Raw genomic sequence first — 22,951 nt, 5'->3', positions numbered from 1 at the left:
TGCATGTGCCACATTTTCTTTATCCAGTCTATCATTGATAGGCATTTAGGTTGATTCCATGTCTAAGCTATTGTGAATAGTGCTGCAATCAACATACTTATGCAGATAACTTTATAACAGGATGATTTACATTCCTTTGGGTATATACCTAGTAATGGGATTGATGGGTTGAATGGTATTTCCGCCTCTAGGTCTTTGAGGAAATGCCACACTGTCTTCCATAATTTCACAATGATTCAACTAATTTACACCCATACCAGCATGGTAAAAGCATTCCTGAAGCATTCCTGTTTCCCCCACAACCTTGCCAGCATCTGTTGGGTTTTTTTTTTTTTTTTGACTTCTTCCTAATAGCCATTCCTATTGGTGTGAGATGGTATCTCATTGTGGTTTTGATTTACATTTTTCTAATGATCAGTGATGGTGAGCTTTTTTTCATATGTTTGTTGGCTACATGTATGTCTTTTGAGACGTGACTGTTCATGTCCTTTGCCCATTATTTAATGGGGTTTTTTGTTTTGCCAAATAACCAGCTAGCATCATGATGACAAGATTAAATCCACATATAACAATACTAAGCTTAAATAGAAATGGAAATGCTCCAATTAAAAGACACAGAATGGCAAGCTGGATAAAGACCCAAGACCCATTGGTATGCTGTGTTCAAGAGACCATCTCACATGCAAAGATACACATAGGCTCAAAATAATGGAATGGAGGAAAATTTACCAAGCAATAGGAAAACAGAAAAAGCAAGAGTTGCATTCCTAGTTTCTGACAAAACAAACTTAAACCAACAAAGACTGAAAAAGACAAGAGCATTGCATAAAGGTAAAAAGTTCAGTTCAACAAGAAGAAAAGACAGAAGAATTAAATAAACACAATCCAAAATGATAAGAGGGATATTACCACTGACCCAACAGAAATAAAAACAAGCATCAGAGAATATTATAGACACCTCTATGCACATAAGCTAGAAAATCTAGAAAAAAGAATTCCTGGATACATGCACCCTCCCAAGACTGAACCAGGAAGCAACTAAATCCCTGAATAGACCAATAATGAGTTCTGAAATTGAGGCAGTAATAAATAGCCTGCCAACCAAAAAAAGCCCAGGACCAGATGGATTCACAGTCGAATTCTATCAGAGGCATAAAGAAGAGCTGATACCATTCCTACTGAAACTATTTCCAAAAAATTGAAAAGGAGGGACTCCTACCTAACTTATTCTATGAAGCCAGCATCATCCTGATGCCAAAACCTGGCAGAGATACAACAAAAAAAGAAAACTTCAGGCCTTGATGAACATGGATGCAAAAATCTTCAACCAAATACTAGCAAATCAAATCTAGCAGCACATCAAAAAGCTCATCCACCACAATGAAGCAGGCTTCATTCCCCAGATGCAAGTTCAACCATATGCAAATCAATTAATGTGATTCATCACATAAACAGAACTAAAGACAAAAACCACATGATTATCTCAATAGACACACAAAAGGCCTTTGATAAAATTCAATATCGCTTCATGTTAAAAACTCTGAATATACTAGGTATTGAGGGAACATACCTCAAAATAACAAGAGCCATATATGGCAAACCCACAGCCAATATTATACTGAATGTGCAAAAGCTGGAAGCATTCCTCTTGCACACCAGCACAAGACAAGGATGCCCTCTCTCACCACTCCTATTCAACATAGTATTGGAAGTTGCAGCCAGGGCAATCAGGCAAGAGAAAAAAATGAAGGACACTCAAATAGGAAGAGAGGAAGTACAACTATCTTTGCAGATGACATGATCCTATACCTAAGAATACAGGAAAATCCCCATCGTCTCAGCCAAAAAGCTTCTGAAGCTAATAAGCATCTTCAGCAAAGTCTCAGGATACAAAAATCAATGTGCAAAAATCACTAGCATTCCTACACACCAACAACGGGCAAGTCAAGAGCCAAATTACAAATAACCTCCCATTCACAACTGCCACAAAAAGAATAAAATATCTAGAAATACAACTAACAAGAAAAGTGAAGGACCTCTTTAAGGGAAACTAAAAACCACTGCTCAAAGAAATCAGAGATGACACAAACAAATGGAAGAACACTTCATGCTCGTTGATAGGAAGAATCAATATCGTAAAAATGGCCATATTGACCAAAGCAATTTATAGATTCAATACTGTTCTCATTAAACTACCATTGACATTCCTCACGGTATTAGAAAAAACTATTTTAAAATTCATATGGAACCAAAAAAGAGCCTGAATTACCAAGGCAATCTTAAGCAAAACAATGATTGTGGAGGCATCACTCTATCCAACTTTAAACTATACTACAGGAAAACTAGATGGATTCAGGTATGCAAATCTGAGCACAGGGTAGGAGGCAGGAGCTGAACTGCTGCATCTTAGAAGGCATTTCCCTTTTGTAGTCCTGGATGGAAAAGGGATGAAGGGAGAAGTGAGGTTTTTCCAAGAGTTGCAAACTGATGTGAGCTCAACCAACACTACCCACAATTTATCAGTGGACTGGGAAATGGTGGCTGAGCATGAATTATTAGTGGAAATTGGGGGAAAAATGTAGTTTCAAGATCAGGTTAGCTTCAGCAAAAATAGTTGGCAGGTGCATACAAAGGAGCTGGGGACACAAGACATCATAAGAAAGCAAACTTCTGGGAATACACAGAAACTTCAATGAAGTATTGTGTTTCTACAGTTCATCGAATTGGGGATTCGTGACAAGTTTACATAGCTTTTTGTGTAGCAGGAAGACCTTGAGTTGTTGACCAAATCACACTAGTTTGTGATGTAATTTGAGCTAAACAATGGGTGTTTTGATTCCTGGTTCAATACTCTTTCACATCGTAATGGGGTTTTTCTACCTACAAAAGACTTAGCAATAACTAGGATTTTCTGCTTTGCAAGACAATCTAGATCCCAGAGTAAGGAGCTGTCAAAACGAGAATAAATTCTGCATTGTAAGGGCCTTCTTGTTAATACTAATTCTTTCTTCAACTTCTTGGTTTCATTTACTCAATTACTTTTACCACTGCCCAAGCAGAAAACCACTGTCTATATATCAGATGCAGATCAAATCTGCTTCTAACTCTAGAAAGCAAGTATGAATTTCAGCCTAGGTGTACAAAGAAGACAGTAACATTAAAGTACTAAAAATGCAGAGCATCCTGTCTTTGCAGTCCTCTGAATCCTCATTAAATCTCTTTGATCTTAGTGAAGACATTTCATTTGTCTATGAGGTTATCATTCACAGGGCTGGCTCCCTCAGAGGTTCCTCAGAATGGAACACGATTTAGGGCTTAATGTTGTATCTGTTCCTATGTTGAAATTCTTTAAATTTGTTTTGCAAATAAAGTCCAATGGGACAACAGAGCAAGTGCTGAAAGCTTGGCACCTCATCAGACATGTGGTCCTATCTCCTGGGTATAGGAGGTGGCAACAGTTACGGAATGGGGCTGAGGAGCAGACAGGACAGTTGGCTGCTCCTCAGGACAGTCCCCATTCAGTAACTTGCCACCTCCTATAGTTGGAGCTGTGGCCAATGTGCAGCTGGAGAAGGGTGGGGTCAGGCTCATGTCCTTTGCACTGAGTCATGGGTGAAGCCATGCACCTGTGAGGGTCTGTACTTTCCTTAAACATGAAGGAGCCAGACATTAAGTAGTGAATAAAAAACACCATGACACATCAAGAGAAAGCTTTTCCCTGCTTTTTGAACAAGAGGCCCCACATTTTTATTTGCCCTGGGTCTTACAAATTATATAGCTGGCCCTGATCTTACCTGGTCTTTATCTGACAATCTCAAACCAATGCTACTTTTAGATTTCTAACTAAATACTCTCAACATATGTGGAACAATATGTCTGGTTTTACTAAAAGTATTATTTGGTTTCAAGAACTTTTAATACTAAGCACAGACTCAGATATTTTTAATAGTCCAACAGAGGGAAAAAGTCTTCTAAATTATTTTTACCGGCAGGTATTATTAACAATAGAAATTGTGGATCTGTTTTTGTGACTTGATGGTGTAATGCATGAAATGAAAAAATGATGGAGTTTTTTCCATTGAGCCAGCCAGGAAAAAAAAATTACTTATTTCTCCACGGGGAAAATATTATCACTCCATATTTTCTATCACATTAGGGAAAATTTTTTAAAAATCTTGTTCCTTCTCTCTGACACTGTTTGTTCATAAATAACTACTGATTTTCCCATTATCTGCCTGATACCATATTAAAGTGGCCCTAGGCCAGTAACAGCAGAGGAATCAAGAAGTGTAAGAAACAGTATTTTATTTCTCTTTAGTTTTGTTTCTGCTTCACATCTTAGTATCTTACCTTGAGCTTGGCCAAAAGAAGTTCATGATCACGAAGAAGTTTTTTGGTTTCATCCTGACTGCTGCCAATTTCTAGAAGATTGGGCTGTGATTCAGCCAGTTGAAGTTGTACCCATTTGCCGCACTAAAAATAAAAATGAAATAAAATGCACTTTTAGTTCCTCTTGTTTCTTCCTCTTCACCCTTCTCATTTTTAATATATCTTCCAAATTTCCAGTTATACTGTAAACACTTTATTATTTCCATAGGGATGGGCTTACTTAATTTGAAACATAGCAGATCTAGTATAAATCCATGCCCTGCCTTTTCTTTTTTATTCTTAGGATAAATTATTCTCTCTTGGCATATTGGATTTAAGTTAAAAATTCCCAAATGAGGAAAACATACAATGGATTATGTATTACTGAATATTACAAAGTTACAGAAGAATTTACACAACTGTATCCTCTCTCACTCACAAAACTGAACTGCATGAAAACAGTGAAATTCCACTTGGGAAAGTAGGATGCAAATTTCACCACAGGGGAAAGTTTTTGTATATGCAATTTAGGTTAATTAATGTCTTTACATCGGCCTTGCTGGTTTAGCTGAAAATAATAAATATCAGGTGAAGGAATAGATTTTCATCTTATTTCAAAGGTAAAATATACTGTTTTCCAACCTTAGTTGCTGAATATTCATTAAAGTATGTAGGACAATATTCACAAAATTAGATGCCTGTGACAACTGCCATTTGAGCACACTCAACTTGCTTTCCACACAAGATTTACACTGCTCTAAGACATAATTTGTCATTGCATTTCCTGAGGAATTGCTTTTCTAAGAAGCAACAACTCATTAAGCAAAAGGAACCACTAACAGGCCTGTGCATCTAGATAGATGAATTACCAAAGAGAAATTAGAAAAATGTGTTTCTATTTTAGAATATAATCAGTCCCCTGAGACGTTTGGAAAGTCACTATAGATCAGACACAGGCACTTCTATTCCATTAAAATGGACTCTCTACTCTGAATTGCTTGGGGTGTATTTTGTATGGATATGGCAGAAGAGTAAGAGAGCTGAGGAGGGGGTACTGACGGAACATTCTTAGAAATATAATTCAATTAAAATAAGAGCTTCCAGTGTAATTTTCCAGTGTAATTTTTTGTGTTCAATCTACCTCTGATTTTTCTGTAATTTATCTTCTAATATTACTCCTCCTTCTGCTCCAAGAATGTTTCGTATTTGAGGAAATGAAAAGTTAACTTTTTGAGAAATAGTGAGTTTGCCTCCTTTCCCTCATTGCTGAAATCTGCAGTTACTCAAAGTATCATTAATCCCATGCAAGTGATCTGTTTGCACGACTTCTGCATCAGGCTTCTTTTCATCCGCACTCCAGGACTATGACAAGATGGGAGGATGAGGAAGTCAGCAGAGGTCTGGTTCACGTGGGAGATAAGTCTCACAAAACCAGAAAATCCACCTGGGTAGGAACACTTTCCATTCTGTCCTTCTATAGTGAATCCTTTTGCTCAACGTCAGGTGAATTTTCACATTACCATAAAATTCACAGCAATTAAGTTAAATTAAACATGGCTTATTGTCCATGCTCTAACAAAAGGCCAGAAAAGTCATTCAGTTAAGCCTGGTGGGGACCTGAAAGTAACCGGTTTGCGGCCACCAGCTTGTTTGCCAGGTTTCCCTTCATTAAACACTGAATTATTTAGGTGGAACATCATCTAATGCCCAAGCCTAGTGCTTGAGAGGTTTTTGCAGGGCATTTCCATGGAGAATAAAATCATGGATGTCTTCTTCAACCTGAAGATGTGTGGCCATCTTTGCAAATGGGCAAATGGCTCATCATAAACATGCAGTAATCATAAACCCTAAGTGGCCTCTACTTCCTGCTGTTAAGAGCAAATTTGGCACAAACCTTTTGTACCTTTCCTTGCAGGGTCTTCATTACTGGACAAGGATTTAGTAGTGTTTTTACCATGACAAAACCAGTCTTGCAAAGGGCACATGTCAGAGCCCTTTACTAGGTGTTTTCTGAGTTCTCTCACGCTTAAAACAGTGCCCTCCCACTGTCGGTCAGGACCTGCCTCCTCCCACCTCCATCACATCCACTCTCAAAAATCACAAGCAGTTCACGGGTCCATTGGACTTTTTACTCAGGCAATCACGAACTTCCAATCACCAATGCCTTACTTTTAAAGACCAAATTGATAGTATATGCTAGAGGTTCTTTCTTTCTCTCTCTCTTCCTTTCTTTCTTAAATCAAGCTGCTATAGATGCTTTCTTGCTGACTGAAAGGAAAGAGATTCTCTGGTAATTGCTGAAACTTAGAGGTTTCTCTTAGTAGCCGATATAAGAAAGCAGTAAGAGTGCTGGCTGCATTATCTTCTCTATGCTTTGTCCTGCTGACTGCATGGAATGTTCTTTAGGGTTTTCAGCACACAGCTAGAAGCCCACAGCCACACAGAAAAAAAGGAAGTTGTTAGCTTACCTTTATGACAGCTATAACGATTTTGGAGTCCCCAGCCTGCACAGCGACTGAACTGACTGTTGTCGTAGAAAACTCCACACCAGGACTTCCTTGGCTGGACATGGTACTTTAGAACCAGAGTTTATACTTTGGGCAGCCTCTGGACAGTTGCGTGTCTGCTGGTCATTTCAGAAGGCAACCACCAGGGTTACTTAGATTCATTCAGGGAAAGAGCTCAGCTCACACTGATCACCCTGCCAAAAGGAAAGAACAGGAGGTTAAAAATAGACAACCCCATTGAGTTTATCGTGAGAGAAAGAGAGGAGCGAACGAAAGCAAATTGCCACACCCCTAGTATGGTAACACTAAGTGCCTGTTATTTTTGCTGTTATCTTAAATGTGGAGGACAGTTTCAAGCTCTTTCCCTATCAGCTGATGTTTGATAAGAAATGGAAAAAAAAATTACATCCTGACAACCCAAATTAGTTTTGCCACCGAAACTATGCAATTATAAACATGGACTTTGAAACTAGTAAGTCATTGACCTGGATATCAATCTTTTGAAGAGTTTTGAAATCTCTCTCATGCAAAGAAAACTACCACAAGTGTACTTTAAGAAGGTTTGGGTATTTGTTTTGGGATTAACTCTCAAATTGCTTAAAACCCATTTTTAGATTAATCTGCTTTTCTAGAACTGCTTTTTGCCAAATGAAGTTTACATGGAATAGCCACATTATCTCAGAGCCTCAGATTTCTTAGGGATATTTTTTTAAATATTTCAACCAGCATTTATGAATAGATAGCTATCATTTCAGATTTTCTTTGTGACTATTCTACTCCATGAAGCAGGGTTTTCAAGCTCAGTTATCAATACCATGAGAAAGCGAAATACTTTGCTTTTGCCTTAATTTGGTTGCAGCAAGAAAATGTTTTTTGTTTGGTTAAAGGTTATTACGATATATATATATTGCTGCAATTAAAAAAAACAAAAAGGAAAACACTATATTTCAGGCTTGATTTTCATTCCCTAACCCCACCTCCTGTGCAGGAAAATTATGACCAGCTTCAAATCAGAGCCCCACATTGGTAGATTAATCCTATTGCTAGAAACTCAGCCTGTGTCACAAGTTGTCTGTGGTATTAAACAGCAGCTGTTGGATTCCCTATCAAAGAACAGCTGAAAATAACACTAAAGTTTAGGTCAGAAGTCAGATGCAAACTATCAGAGTTACTAACTCCAAAGCTGCTGGAATCATTGGAAATCTCTGGGACAAAGCCAGAACAGAGAATATAGCAATGAACAGTTTTAATGAATCGGCTTGCTGTGCAAACATTTTAGCCCAATTTAATAGTAGGTTCAGGTTCAGGCCAATGTTTAGAAGACTGAGTTAGCACCATTGCTTTGTTTTGCTAAGGTTCATGATCATATTCTTGATTCAAAGGGAAAAAGTACTTTTACATATACTTCAGTGTTCAACAATTATTTCTGTTTCCAAGAGCATGTCATGGCTGCTTTGCTGCTGTGCAGCCACCACCCAGGTTCTCTGTGCTCAGTATCTGTCTGCTGCCCCAGTGAGATGGAGACCATGCCTAGATCCCAGTCCCTATGCAACGCGAACTTCACCTGACCCCTGAAGGCATCAATTGGAGCAAGCTCAGGAAAGCAGGTGCCAAGCAAGCTATGAGGTAGCAACTACTGCAAACGGTTTCATTTTATGGGAGGGCTGGAGAGCTTGCAGAGAGGTAACTGACCTGGAAGGTTGAAGGCAGGCTCCTTTTTCCACTTGAGCAAATGATCCAAACAAACCAAAACGAACTGTTCACAACTAGTTTTTAGCTAATTGTCCTCAAGAAAAAGCAAGAGTTGACACTTGTGTCTCACAATATCTAAACTGTAAACTAAAATGCCCAAGGAGCATAGCTTGTCATTGTGTACTTTGCCAACTGGAACGGCAAATAGTGACTTACCCTCAAAATACTCAGTGCAGGCCGGGAATGGTGGCTCACACCTGTAATTTCAGCACTTTGGGAGGCCAAGGCAGGAGGGTCGCTTGAGCCTGAGTCTAGATAATTTAAAAATCAACCATGCCTGGTGACGTGCTCCGTGCTCCTTTAGTCCCCTGCCTGAGAGGAGTCCGTGCGACTTCTCCGGCCCCTCCTGTCCGGACCGCAGCACCTCACCCGGGAGCCTAAATACATTCCTTCGCATTGGATTTTTTTCGTGCTGGCCTCAGTTTCTTCATTTTAAAAGCGGCAAGAACCCAAGAACAAACCTTACCCCAGTTACAAAGTTTTCTGGGTTTTAAGTACTCCTTTTGAGGCCTCTAGTGGCTACACCTTATCTGAATGGCTAATTAAAGGCTGCTGTGAATTGACGCCCAATGCAGATGAAGGAATGGCCCACACCTGGCCTGCAGCCAATCCAGGGCACGCTCCTTTTCCATCGAAGGGGGAGGGTTGCACGAGAGTAGCCTTTGATCTTTGCTACCCTGTGTGGGTAGAAGGGGTTTTTCCTTTTGGTTTAACTTCTGGAAGTTGCTGTTAATTGGCCTTAGGTGCCTTGCCCCCAGACCTAGGTGTTTTCCTTTTGATCCAGCTTTGGGAAGTTAGCACAAATTGACCTCAGATTCCCTGCCCCTCAACCTTGGTGTTTTTCCTTAATTTAGCTTTAAAAAGTCAGCACGAACTCTCCAGTCTGTATTCTCCTCCCTCACCTTGAGCCCAGAAGTTGGAGGCTGCAGTGAGCTATGATAGCGCTACTGAACTCCAGCATGAGTGACAGAGTGAGGCCTGTCTCAAAAAAGCCAAAAAGCAAACAAAAAACCTCAATGCACTTTCACCCAAAGTTAATTCTATTGCTAGAAACTCTGTGTGTCACAAGTTGCATGAAGTCCATCAAAGGTGGGAAAGTGTTTTTGGCAGCAGGCTGCAAAGACCACGGGGTAAGTAAGAGTGGTTCTGGCCACAAAGCCCGAGTTAAGATGGATGATTGTGTAAGGGGTGTGGAAGGTAGCATGGAATGTCTGGAATTGCAGGCCCAAACAGAGGGAAAAGGAGAAGGGAGATGAAGAAGAGAGAACACATGGCTAGAAGTCTGGTTAATGCCAAGGTTTAAGGGCAAAGGGAATTAGAAAAATATAAGACTCTGTTAAAAGATTAACCCAGCTATGAAGCAACAAAAGTAGTGCCTTTCTGTGTGTGTGTATGACCTTTCTTTCTGTTAATTAGACGGAGCAGGTCCAGGCTGTTGCACAAAGGAAATGTTTTCTGAGTTGGTGAACATAAGCAATAATGCAAAATGCGTACATGAATTTAACTGGCTTCTATTTTATTTTAAAATTCAAACTCTTGACTCTAAAATCTTCAAAGGACTCGAATCACGTTTTTCTCCTCTGTTTTTGCTTTCTGTTCCTCTTTTCTTTCCTCCTAAATGTTTTAGTCCTTCTACAGAAGCCCTGCAGCTCAGACTTCTCCATCCACATCTAGCTTATTTAAAACTTTGACTTCATTTTCTTCATCTAGAATAATATTTAATTATAGGTTGCACCATTAACTTGTACAAACAGCTTGAAGAACAGTTAGCGTGGAATACATTGTACTAACGATATCAGTACACTAAGATGGATTTTTTAATGTTAAAGAACTGAAAGTTTCTTGAGTTACATTTTATTTATACTCTGCCTCCTCTGTCATCACCAAAAACCCCGAAACAAAGTAAAACAAAAACCTTCTGGCATTCTCATACCTTTGAAGTTTATAGAAGAGCTTGCAGAGGTTATTATGCCTTCTCTGTTTAGCCCTCTGGGAAATGCCTGTTTTTATAACAACTGAGTTTTAGTGAAATATCTTCCATAGGGAATCATAACACTGTAACTGGATTCTGTAGAGTTGCAAATAGCACATTTTAGTCTGAAAAGTTTTTCATGTGATTATTTTTAACTCTGTCAATGGTGATGCCATTAAAATAACACATTTTCTTTGCTGGAGTATATGTGGGGTCTGATCATTTTTATGTAAGATCATAGGTATTTATCTTCATCAATAGTATTATTGGTTAAACTATATTCAGCTGTGTAAAGACAAATTAGGTAGACCTGGTATAGATAACCCAGAATAAGTCTATTTATCCAAATTAAAAATTCAAGGCAAATTACTTTAAGTGAAGCAAGTCAGACCAGAAAACCACTTATAAGTAGGAGCCAAATAATATGTACACATGGGCATAGGGAGTGAAATGATAGACAACAAAAACTTGTCCAGGCGAGGGGGCAGGAGTGGATAGATGATGGGAAATCATCTATTGGGCACAATGTATTTTATTTGGGTGATGGATAACCTAAAAGTCCTGACTTTACCACTATACACTCTATGCATTTAACAAAATTACACTTGTGGCCCATAAATTTATACATATAAAAATAATTTTTTTTTAATTCAAGGCAGATCTTCTCTGCTGTTATGATTAATATAGTAATAATGGTTACTAATTAGTGACTGCTTAATACAGGCCAGGAAATGGGATAAGTGCTTTACACTCTTTATCCCATTTAATCTACATAATAAGGCTAGAAAAAAAAATTTCTTTAATTTTACAAATGATACACACACACGCACACATATATTCACACACAGTGATTCATCAATTCCAGTCTCCTCTGGTCCACCTTTTTCTGCCTAGGTTTCAAACCTATCTATGGCTGGCCTCTCCTTACCAGGCCGACTGGCCTGGTATACCATTATTCTCAGACCCCAAAGGTCATTCTTGTTCTCTACCTTAATTCAGTTGTTCTATCCAGGAATATCATTCCCTTCTTCCTTTCATGTGTTCAAATTCCTCCCATCTTTGAGGCCAAGATGAAGTATCAACTTCTTTTAAAATTTAAAATATCTACCTATATTCTTCTTTCTTAAAAACATAATTGTAACTCAAAATGTAATAATTAAATGCTTGTTGATATAATTTGGATGTTTGTCCTCACCCAAATCTCATATTGAAAGGTAATCTCCAATGTTGGAGGTGGGGTCTTGTGGGAGGTGATTAGATCATAGGGATGGCTTTCTCAGGAATGGTTTAGCATCATCTGCCTTGGTAAAGTTCTCATGATAGTGAGTTCTTGCGAGATCTGATCATTTAAATGTGTGTGGCACCTCCTCCTTCGCTCTCTTGTTCCTGCTTTCGCCATGTGACCTGCCTGCTCCCCCTGCCTTCCGCCATGATTGGATGCTTTGTGAGGCCTCTCAGAAGCAGATGCTGCTTATGCTTTCTGTACGGCCTACAGAACGTGAGCCAATTAAACCTCTTTTCTCATAAATTACCCAGTCTCAGGTATTTCTTTATAGCAAAGAGAGAATGGCCTAATACACTTGTATTATAAGCTTCTATCATTTTCTAATTGTTTTACTCTCACTGTTATTATTTCTCAACTTTATTTGAAGCTCCTTCTGGAAAGGAGCCATGTCCTAACATTTTTTGGACCTTTGCCAATCATCTCATAGAGTTACTGTAGAGATTAAGAGCTGCTTTACATAAAGTGCTTGGAAGAAAACTTGGCATTTGTTAAGTCCATCTATGGAGCATGGTGCTAGGCACAGAATTGGTGCTTATAAACATTGGTTGACTGACTCACATGAGTCATATAGAAAAAGGATACATCTAATTAACATAACTCATTTATTCAGTATTTATGCAGCCAGTAGTCACTGAGCATTTGCTATATACCAGGCATTTTTGCATTGATAATACAGCAGTGAGCAAAACAAAGAAGTTCCTACCCTCAAAAAGCTGATATTTCAGTGAGAAAAGATAAACCATTAGCAGTGAAATAAATAACCAAGATAAAAACACACTGTCATAAAAGCTAAGAGAAAAACAACTGGTAGTGGTTTAAGTAGACTGAATAACAGAAGGTTAATTTATAATCTGCCAGGGAAATCAGGGAATTCTATTAAAATATTTCTATTGGAATACAGAAATTTGTGGGAATAATAAATGAGTAGTGATTACAACAATAAAAACAAACAAGTTGCATAATATGACAAAGTTGATGGGCTCTGAAATCAGACCGTCTCAATCTATGTTTCAGTTTCCTCGTTGTGAACTGGGGATAATGGGAATGCCTACACCATATAATACGTTGGGAAGATTAAATGAAATAATACTTAAAAACACTAAAGATAATGCCTGGCACATAGGTGATGGTCTGATAGGTATATATTATTGTTCAAAAAATGACATCATCTGTTAAGGGATTTCTTAAATCTAGTGGCTAGCACAAAATCTGAAAGGAGTTTTTAAAATTAAGTTGAATTAAAACACGAGGTAGGCAATCTGAATGGATTTAACATGTTGAAAAGGCATAAAATATGCATTATCAGGGTATAAGTTACTTCACCGCAATCAGATGTAAAAATATTTCAGTGAGTCATCATTTCTAGACTACCTTCATCGTTCACATTGGCCAAAATTTTTCCCAACTCATTCTTCATATAATGTAATGCTCCTCCTGGTACTTTTTTTTTTTTTAGATGGCATCTCGCTCTGTCACCCAGGCTGGAGTGCAATGGCGTGATCTCGGATCACTGCAGACCTCTGCTTCCCGGGTTCAAGCAATTCTCCTGCCTCAGCCCCCCGAGTAGCTGGGACTACAGGCGTATGCCACCATGCCTGGCTATTTTTTTTGTATTTTTAGTAGAGACAGGGTTTCACCATATTGGCCAGGCTGGTCTGGAACTCCTGACCTCAAGTGATCCACCTGCCTTGGCCTTCCAAAGTGCTGGGATTACAGGTGTGAGCCACCTTGATCAGTCTCCTTCTGATACTTCTCACTTATTTCTTGGAATACAAGCATTCTTACTTAACTGCCATCCAAAAGTAAATGGAAGTTGCTCTTTCCCCTTAAAGATGCCTCCAATTCTAAATAGCAACTTATTCTTCCATGCATGCACTCATTTGTTTATTTATCAAATATGATTAAACATGTAGTCGGTGCTAGGCACTGTTCTAAATGGCAGGAACACAGTAATAAAGAAAACAAAGTTCATCCATGGATGGAGCTCGCCTTCTGGTTAGGGAGACATACCCAGTTAGAAAATAAAAACCAGGTACAGTGGCTCACACTTGTAAGCACAACACCTTGGGAGGCCAAGATGGGACAGTTACTTGAGGCCAGGAGTTTGAGAACATCCTGGGCTACATAATGAGATCCCCATTTCTACCAAAAAAATTAAAAATTAGCGGAGCATGGTGATGCACACCTGTAGTTCCAGCTACTCTGGAGGCTGGGGAGGGAGGATTGTTTGAGCCCAGAAGGTCAAGGCTGTGGTGAGTCAGGATCATGGCACTGCACTCTAGGCTAGGTGACAGAATGAGACCTTGTCTCACAAAAAAAGGGAAGAAAATAAACAATAAAAAAGTACATATATTATATACCAGGATGTAATAAGTACTATGAAGAAAAATCAGGCAGGGTAAGGTAGAGAGAGTGAACAGAGGAAAAGGGATGCATTTTAGGGGGCACCAGAAAAGGTCTCTTCAATAAATGAGATTTGAGTAGACACCTGGGGTAAATGAAAAGAGCAAGACCTGCATAGATACCTCGGGGAAGAACATTTCAGGCATGCTTGTTATATTTGAAAAGCATTCCGTAGGTTGTTGTGGCTGGAGCTAATTGAGGACAGAGAGGAGACAGTGATAGAACATGAGATATGAGAGGGAGGGATGACAGTTCATCTAAGGCCATCTAGGTAGGTACCTCTAGGTCCTGGTTTCCTTGGGGACAACTGTGTTTTACACCTGTTGCACTGGAATAATTGCTCCTAAGGTTCTCTTCATTTGCAGAGGAATCCCATTTGCATGATGATGATCACATTTGTATGTGATAATCTTACTGTTAAGCCTAGGGAGGGACTTTGGATTTAATTCTGAGATAGAAAAGTACTGCAGACTTTTCACCCAAGAAATGACATCATTGGCTTAACATTGTTAAAAACTATTTGTGAAGAAAAGACTGGATCAGGAAGTAGGATGAATTCCACAGGACCTAATCCACAAATGCCAACACATTGCTGCTTTGGGATGTTTCTTTATGGACATTTAGGTTTTCCTTAAGAAGAATGACATGTCCAAAATATCTTGACTCCTACTGGCAGTTGAATTTCATAGATTTCCTTATAATTAAATGACATATAAATCATCAGCTTCTCCATAAGTTCTGGAAGAATAATTATAAACAAGCAACTCCTATATCTAGCAAGTTTCCCTTCTATAAGTAGCAAAGAAAATAAAACAAAACTTGGCCAAATTTAAAGAATATTTAACTTGGTCAAAAGACCAAGATGGCTGTATTTACTCTAGTTTTAACCAGTGGTTTGCCAAAAATGATAGGCTAGGTAATATCAGTACTTGTTAAATTACTATGGATATTTTCTTTTAATAGTCTCTAGTTAGAGCTATGCATTATCTAGAAAACTGTCAAATACATGTATAGACTAAAGTTAAATAGTAAACATGGCTATTATTGATTTGGGCAAACTCCTTTCTAAATGGGAAAGATGTATACAATAAGTCAGGAAACATATTTTTTAAATCACTGAAAAGCTTTCATGTGCAAAATTTATTTTTTTTAAAGTTCAAGTCACGGGCTGTCCTACCTGTGTTGAGCTGTGTACTTAAGCTCCATTATAGCAGGGTTCACTGTTATAATTCCTCTTTACATAAAGAAGTGTCCCAAGAGTTAGTCTTCAGAAGACAGGGAGATTATATGTAACTATAGAAGGAGTCTTAGTCAACTTGATTTTGGAAAACTGCATTTCTTTTGTCTTTCCTCACTGTGGCTAAACTCCAGTTGGGGCTGAGAATTTTCCATCTCGAGTAGTCCCCAGGGAAGCCTAGAGAGCAGCGGTCATTCCAGTGGCTTGGGAAGACAGCAGTGACACTGAGGCTAAGCCGCCACTTCCTCAAGCAGCAATAATTCTTGCTAAGGAAGAAATAATGATCTAATATAAAACCCATGGACATAACAATAAGATAGCCTAAATGGCATGGTTATTATCTATGGATGGATTAGAAGCAGGAAACATATACAAAGTTAAAAAGAGAGTTTTTAAAATATAAGATTTTATTAAGAAACACTAAAATTTGATTGAAGAAATCAGTGTGTATATGTGTATACAGATATGTAAGTTATATGTGAGACTATTTTAAGTAATGTTATAATGAGCTGTCTCTGTTGTACAGTTGTGATGTTTGATGATTCACTGATAGTTTATTGGCAACAGTTTAGTGAAAAACACATTTTAATATGCTTTAGTAAATTAATTTTATACAATTTAACTGAGTTTTTAAAAATCTGACTGAGCACAGTGTCTCATGCCTGTAATCCTAGCACCTTGGGAGGCTGAGGCAGGTGGATCACTTGAGGTCAGGAGTTTGAGAACAGCTTGGCCAACATGATGAAACCCTGTGTCTACAAAATACAAAAATTAGCTGGGTATGGTGGCACATGCCTGTAATCCCAGCTACTCAGGAGGCTCAGACATGAGAGGCTCTTGAACCTGGGAGTTGGAGACTGCAATGAGCTGAGATCTCTCCACTGCACTCCAGCCTGGGTAACAGAGTGAGACTCTGTCTCTCATATATCTGCATCTTCATTCCAAGCAAAAACACCTCACACCAGCATTCACATAGCTATCCCCTGCTATAGAAATCTTCTTTTCTGTTATTATGTCATTCACCTCGGTCATAGAACCCACATGAAAGGCAGTAATTACTGAGACTGTCCGGAAGGAAAAAGAAGTTAGAAACACCTGCAGGAAAAAAGATATTCATATACTCAGGCTGTTAGGAAAAACAGGAAACAAGATGAGAGAAACTCACAGAAACCTGGAAATCCAAAATGGAAACAAAAATAGCAGATCATCTGCACCCCACCCCACACAACCCTCACCACTCCAAGCAAATGGTTTCCTATCACAAATTCTACCCTCAAAGGAAGGACTTCAAAAGCAAAGTCAGTCTGTATTATGGAAGGTTTGGATTCTGCTTCTGGCATATCCCTGCTTTGAGCCCCTGCTAGCAGGGAGAGCCAATGGCCTCGCTACCAATGTTTGCTGAGTGCCCACTGTACACAAGGTCTGGGTTCATCCAGTCCTTTTAGGTTTGTAAAACATGTAGCCATTTAATCTAGTTGGGCCTCTCAATAAGGCTAAACTCTGGGCTTGTATTTTAGACTGTTAGCTCTGCCATGAGTTGGAAAGCTGAGGCAAGAGAAATAAAGTGGCTTATCCAAGATCATGAAGCCAGTAAGTCGAGACCACAGCCACTCTCCTCTTAGTCTTTTGCTCCAGTCTCACAGGGAATAAGTTCTACTATTCTATTCTAATGTTAGATCCAAAATTGAACAGATGTCCACACATACCCATCACTCAGCTAATCTACATAGTTGAACACCTTCAACAGAGTCCTCTGACTCAGAGGAGTGCACCAAGATCCCTTAAAGGGCAACAAAAGAAGTAGAAAACTGTTTCTGTTTTCAGCAGCCCCTGTACCCTACTACCGCAATGAGGAAGACAAAATATACACATGAAGCACTTTGATAAGAGGATGTGATGACAGTATCTAGGAAATATACCAAACTGAAATGCCTTGGAAATAAGAACCGTCTTAAATAATTTCCCAAATCAATGTGAGCAATCTTAATTCAAGAATAAGTTTTATATATGGATGTAAATTAATCTTTATAATAAAACTGCCCTGGGTTTGTGTCCTAGTTCTTCTTTCCTTTACTTTTGCTACATGGGTTGATAAGGACATGGCCAGGATGTGAGGGTAATATGGTTTGGCTCTGTGTCCCCACTCAAATCTCATCTCAAATTCTAATCCCCATGTGTCGAGGGAGGCAGCTGGTGGGAGGTGACTAGATCATGGGGGCAATTTCTCCCATGCTGTTCTCATGATAGTGAATTTTCACTCACTATCTGATGATGATGATATCTGATGGTTTTGTAAGTTTTTGACAGTTCCTCCTTCATGCTCTTTCTCTTTCCTGCCACCTTGTGAAGAAGGTGACTGCTTCCCCTTCCACCATGATTTTAAGTTTCCTGAGGCCCACTCGGCCATGCAGAACTGTGAGTCAATTAAGCCTCTTTCCTTTATAAACTACCCAGCATCAGGCAGTTCTCAGACTAATACAGAAAATTGATACTAGAGGAACAGAATTTTAAGGATGGATCTCTTTAGTTGGTTTTGGGTTTTCTGGAGTTGGCTACCTAATCTGCTTAGACACAAAAATGCTAAGGACTCTACTTCTAATAGTATAAAGAACACTAATAGTCCTTGGCGTTAGCTGTTTAGAGAGTTATGCAAAATAAATGCATACTCTCCTGATTCACTCCTCTTGAGAAGCAAGGAGTTTAGTGACCCTATATGTAACACCTTTGACTGTATGTGGAGAACCAAGGAATGTAATGAAGTTGGTTGCTCCTAAGTTTACATAACGAAATGATTAAAGAAAAGGATAAGCTCAGAGATTCCAACTCCTGCCTCTAGAAGCACAAATTCAGGCTCAAATCTTCTAAGATTGCCCTGAGTGAGAGTCTTCTCTCCTGTAGACAAGAGGTGATACTGCAGAAAATCAAACACAAGATCTTATGATGCAAGTGGCTGACATACAATGAAAGTTGCACACTCAACTTTGCCAAGTGTCTACTGTTAAAGTGAGGGCATTGATTGGAAAAGAATGGAACCCTGCAACTTGGATATGTGGGAGAACACTGACGAAGCTGGCTTGCCAAATCTTCCCAGCTTCTATCTTTCTCCTGTACTAGATGCTTTCTGCCCTCGATCATCACACTCCAGGTTCTTTGGCCTCTGGATTCTTCAACTTACACCAGTGATTTGCCAGGGGCTCTCAGGCCTTCAGCCCCAGACTGAAGGCTGCACTGTCAGCATCCCTACTTTTGAGGCTTTTAGGGCTCATATTGAACCACTACTGTCTTCTTTGCTCCTCAGCTTGCAGACAGCCTATCATGGTGTTACACCTAAATGAGTTTAAACAGAAGCACCATGCTCGGAGTTTGTTTGAGTCCACTTTTAATGGCCGGCATCCGAGAGTCAGCTAGAGCTCAAACCTCTTGGCCCAGAACAAAGGGCAGTCAACATTTTTATACCAGGTTTGGGTCGGGGGTGGTAAGCAGATTATTACAGAAGCAGAAGGAGGAGGTTAGGGGAAGGGGGGTGGTACCTAACAAAAAAAGTTCTACTTAAAATTATTTTTTACTCAGGATGTGGGGTAAGCAGTTGCACAGTTGCAAGTACAGGATGTATAGGCCAGTGGGCCCTGTTTCTCAGAAAATTGGTTACAAAGATGCCAGGCATCTCAGACCACAAGCTCTCAAAACAGAATGCCCTACATAGCTCAGAGTGGGCAACATAGCTCAGGGTGGGCAAAATGGAGTTAGCAGGATTGTTTAAAATGTATTCATTACAGCCAAGCTAGGGTATTTCAATGGGACTTTATCCTGTGATTGTGTGGGTCAATTCTCCTTAATAAACTCCCTCTCATATATATATATTCGATTATAGTTTTGTCCCTCTGGAGAGCCCTGACTAATACAGATTTTGGTACCAGGAGTGAGAGATTTGGCTGTTCTCAGTCATTCAAAAGTCACAGGTGGATTTGGCTGAGCAGATCAAACATGCCAGTAGAACATGTGAACAAATAATACAGTTAAACAGGAAATTTGAGTTATTGCTGTAACGGGGGACCCCTCTCCCCACTGGCATCCATAGGATAGTCTTGAGGACATCTGGGGTATAGCACTCTTTATACAGTTTTCTACATTTTTTTACTTCATGGTTGTTAAGAGGGCTGGGAAGGTGCAATGGCTAAGACCAAGGCATATTTCACTCAAACCCAATAAGGAATTCAAACTCAATTCTTTAAAGAAAAAATCTTGAGATCACAGGACTGAAAGAAAGCTCTTTAGTTCAGAATGTACCCACCAAAATATTGAATAATCTGTATTTTATGAACTTCTCCACAGAATTCCATCTCACAACTACTTTGGATGCATAAATTTTACAGAATAAAATAAACAGAAAAAAACAAAAACTTCAGCTCAAGGAGAATTTCATGGTAGAGGAGGTCAGTTCTTGTGCCCTCTTGGTCTCCTCTTCCAGGGTACTTACCACCTGCCATGGCCTCTGCTCTCTGTCTCATCACTCCTGCCCTTATGTGGTCATGGGCCAGAGCCCATTGAGGGGCTGGTACATGATCTAATGTGTTAGTTAATGTTGATTTAAAGTTTGGCCTCTTCTACGTGAAGTTGCATTTAAAGGCAATTAGTAACAAGAAAGAGTTTTTACAAGGGGAGAGTAGAGCCTCAATAAGCAAACTTGGAAGCCTGGTCCACTCTCTCCTTTCCTATCATCATACTTATATCCCTTAACAAAAGCCCCCTAAAAGGGTCAAAGTAGCTAAAAATTAAAAAAAAAACAGCAAAAATTTGCATGGTATTTTATTTTAGTCATTTATTTTATTCCTGTTTCATTTTTAATTTTTAATTCTTATGGGTACATAGTAGGTATATATATTTATGGGATATATGAGGTTTTTTTAATTTTTAATTTTTGTGGGTACACAATAGGCATATATATTTTCAAGGTACATGTTTTGATACAGGCATGTAATGTGTAACAGTCACATAATAGAAGATGGGGTACACATCCTTTTCAGCATTTATCTTTTGTGTCATAATCCAATTGAGTGGCTGTCAAGATGACCGAGTAGGAACGGCTCCGGTCTGCAGCTCCCAGTAAGATCAATGCAGAAGGCAGGTGATTTCTGCATTTCCAACTGAGGTACCCAGCTCATCTCATTGGGACTAGTTAGACAGTGGGTGCAGCCCATGGAAGGCAAGCTGAAGCAGGATGGGACATTACATCACCCAGGAAGCACAAGGGGTCCAGGAACTCCCTCCCCTAGCCAAGGAAAGCCATGAGGGATTGTGCCTTGAGAGACGGTGCATTCTAGCCCATATACCATACTTTTCCCATGGTCTTCGTAACTTCAGACCAGGAGATTCCCTTGGATGCCTACACCACCAGGGCCCTGGGTTTGGAGCACAAAACTCGGCAGCTTTTTGGGCAGACACTGAGCTAGCTGCAGGAGCTTTGTTTGTTTGTTTGTTTGTTTGTTTGTTTTTTATACCTCAGGGATTGTTTACTCCTCTGGAAAGGGGACTGAAGCCAGGGAGCCAAGTGGTCCAGCTCAGCACATCCCACCCCCATGGAGCCCAGCAAGCTAAGATCCACTGACTTGAAATTCTTGCTACCAGCACAGAAGTCTGAAGTCGACTTGGAATGCTCAACCTTGGTGGGGGGAGGGGCATTCACCATCACTGAGGCTTGAGTAGGCAGTTTTTCCCCACAGTGTAAACAAAGCCTCCAGGAAGTTGGAACTGGCAGAGCCCACCACAGTGCCACAAAGTCACTGTAGCCAGTCTGCCTCTCTAGATTCCTCCTCTCTGGACAGGGAATCTCTGAAAGGCAGCAGCCCCAGTCAGGGGCTTACAGGTCAAACTCCCATCTCCCAGAGCACCTGGAAGTGGGGATAGCTGTGGGCACAGCTTCAGCAGACTTAAACATTTCTGCCTGCTGGCTCTGAAGAGGGCAGCAGATCTCCCAGCACAGGACTTGAGCTCTGCTAATGGACAGACTGTCTCCTCAAGTTGGTCCCAATACCATGTGGAAGCTGCCAAGGCTTGGGGCTTGCATCCACTGAATTCATGGCCTAAACTGTACCTTGGCCCCTTTAGCCATGGCTGGGACACAGAACATCATTTCCTGAGGCTGCATACAGCAGAGGGACCCTGGACCTGGCCCACAAAACCATTTTTTCCTCCTAGGCCTCCATGCCTGTGATAGGAAGAGCTGCTGAGAAGGTCTCCAACATGCCCTGGAAACATTTTGCCCATTTGGTGATTAGCATATGGCTCCTGGCTACTTATGCAAATTTTTGCAGCAGGCTTGAATTTCTCCCCAGAAAATGGGTTTTTCTTTTTTACTGCATTGTCAGGCTGCAAATTTTCTGAGCTTTATACTCTGTCACCTATTGAAATTTTTGCTGCTTAAAAATTTCTTCCACCAAATATCCTAAATCATCTCTCTCAAGTTTAAAGTTCCACAGATCTCTAGGGCAGAGGCAAAATATCACCCCAGTCTCTTTGCATAGCAAGAATGACCTTTTCTCCAGTTCCTAACAGGTTCCTCATCTCCATCTGAGACCACCTCAGCCTGGACTTTATTGTTCATATCACTATCAGCATTTTGGTCAAAGCCATTCAACAAGTCCCTAGAAAGTTCCAAACTTTCCCGCATTTTCCTATCTTCTTCTGAGCCCTCCAAACTTCCAACCTATGCCTATTACCCAGTTTCAAAGTCACTTCCACATTTTCAGATACATTTACAGCAGCACCCCACTACCTGGTAACAATTTACTGTATTAGTCCATTCTTATGCTACTAATAAAGACATACCCAAGACTGGATAATGTATAAAGAAAAGAGATTTAATTGACTCACAGTTCAACATGGCTGGAAGGCCTCAAGAAACTTAGAATCATGGTGGAAAGGGAAACAAACATCCTTCTTCACATGGCGGCAGCAAGGAGAAATTCTGAGCAAAAGGGGGAAAAGCCCCTTATAAAACCATCAGCTCTCCTAAGAGCTCACTCACTATTAATGAGAAGAGCATGAGGGTAACTGCCCCCATGATTCAATTACCTCCCACTGGGTCTCTTACATGACACATGTGGATGATGGGAACTACAATTCAAAATGAGGTTTGGGTGGGGACAGAGCTAAACCATATCACCATCCTTCTACTCTCTAGTTCCATGGGTTCAATTGATTTGATTTTTAGACCCCATAAATAAGTGACAACATGTGATGTTTTTCTGTCTGTGCCTTGCTTACTGCACTTAACATAGTGACCTCCAGTTCTGTCCATGTTGTTGTAAATGACTGGATCTCATTCCTTTGTATGGCTAAATAGTACTCCATTATGTGTAAGTACCACATTTTCTTACCCATTCATCTGTTGATGGACACTTGTGTTGCTTCCAAATCTTGGCTATTGT

The 22,951-nt window shown here is 39.9% G+C and overlaps 1 protein-coding gene across 6 annotated transcripts in view; it reads right to left on the bottom strand.

The window, feature by feature from the left end:
• CCDC141 (coiled-coil domain containing 141) overlaps positions 1–9,127 on the bottom strand; it is a 216,661-nt gene extending 207,534 nt beyond the window's left edge. For all 6 annotated transcript variants that reach the window (XR_010341447.1, XM_064373291.1, XM_064373289.1 and 3 more), the window contains exons 1-3: positions 8,784–9,127; positions 6,837–7,069; positions 4,351–4,473 (exon numbers count right to left, since the gene is read on the bottom strand). Coding sequence is in view for 5 of the 6 variants with exons in the window: in XM_064373291.1 (XP_064229361.1) it covers positions 4,351–4,473; positions 6,837–6,938 (225 nt within the window). In the remaining variant the exon portion in view is untranslated. The remainder of the gene's footprint in view (positions 1–4,350; positions 4,474–6,836; positions 7,070–8,783) is intronic.
• Between the last annotated feature and the right edge of the window lie 13,824 nt (positions 9,128–22,951).

This window comes from Aotus nancymaae, unplaced genomic scaffold, assembly GCF_030222135.1.
Source record: "Aotus nancymaae isolate 86718 unplaced genomic scaffold, 86718_ANA_hifiasm-v0.15.2.pri h1tg000008l, whole genome shotgun sequence".
Classification (NCBI taxonomy): Eukaryota; Metazoa; Chordata; class Mammalia; order Primates; family Aotidae; genus Aotus; species Aotus nancymaae.
The sequence above is the reverse complement of the archived record's forward strand: the minus strand, read 5'-3'. Positions and strand labels throughout refer to the sequence as shown.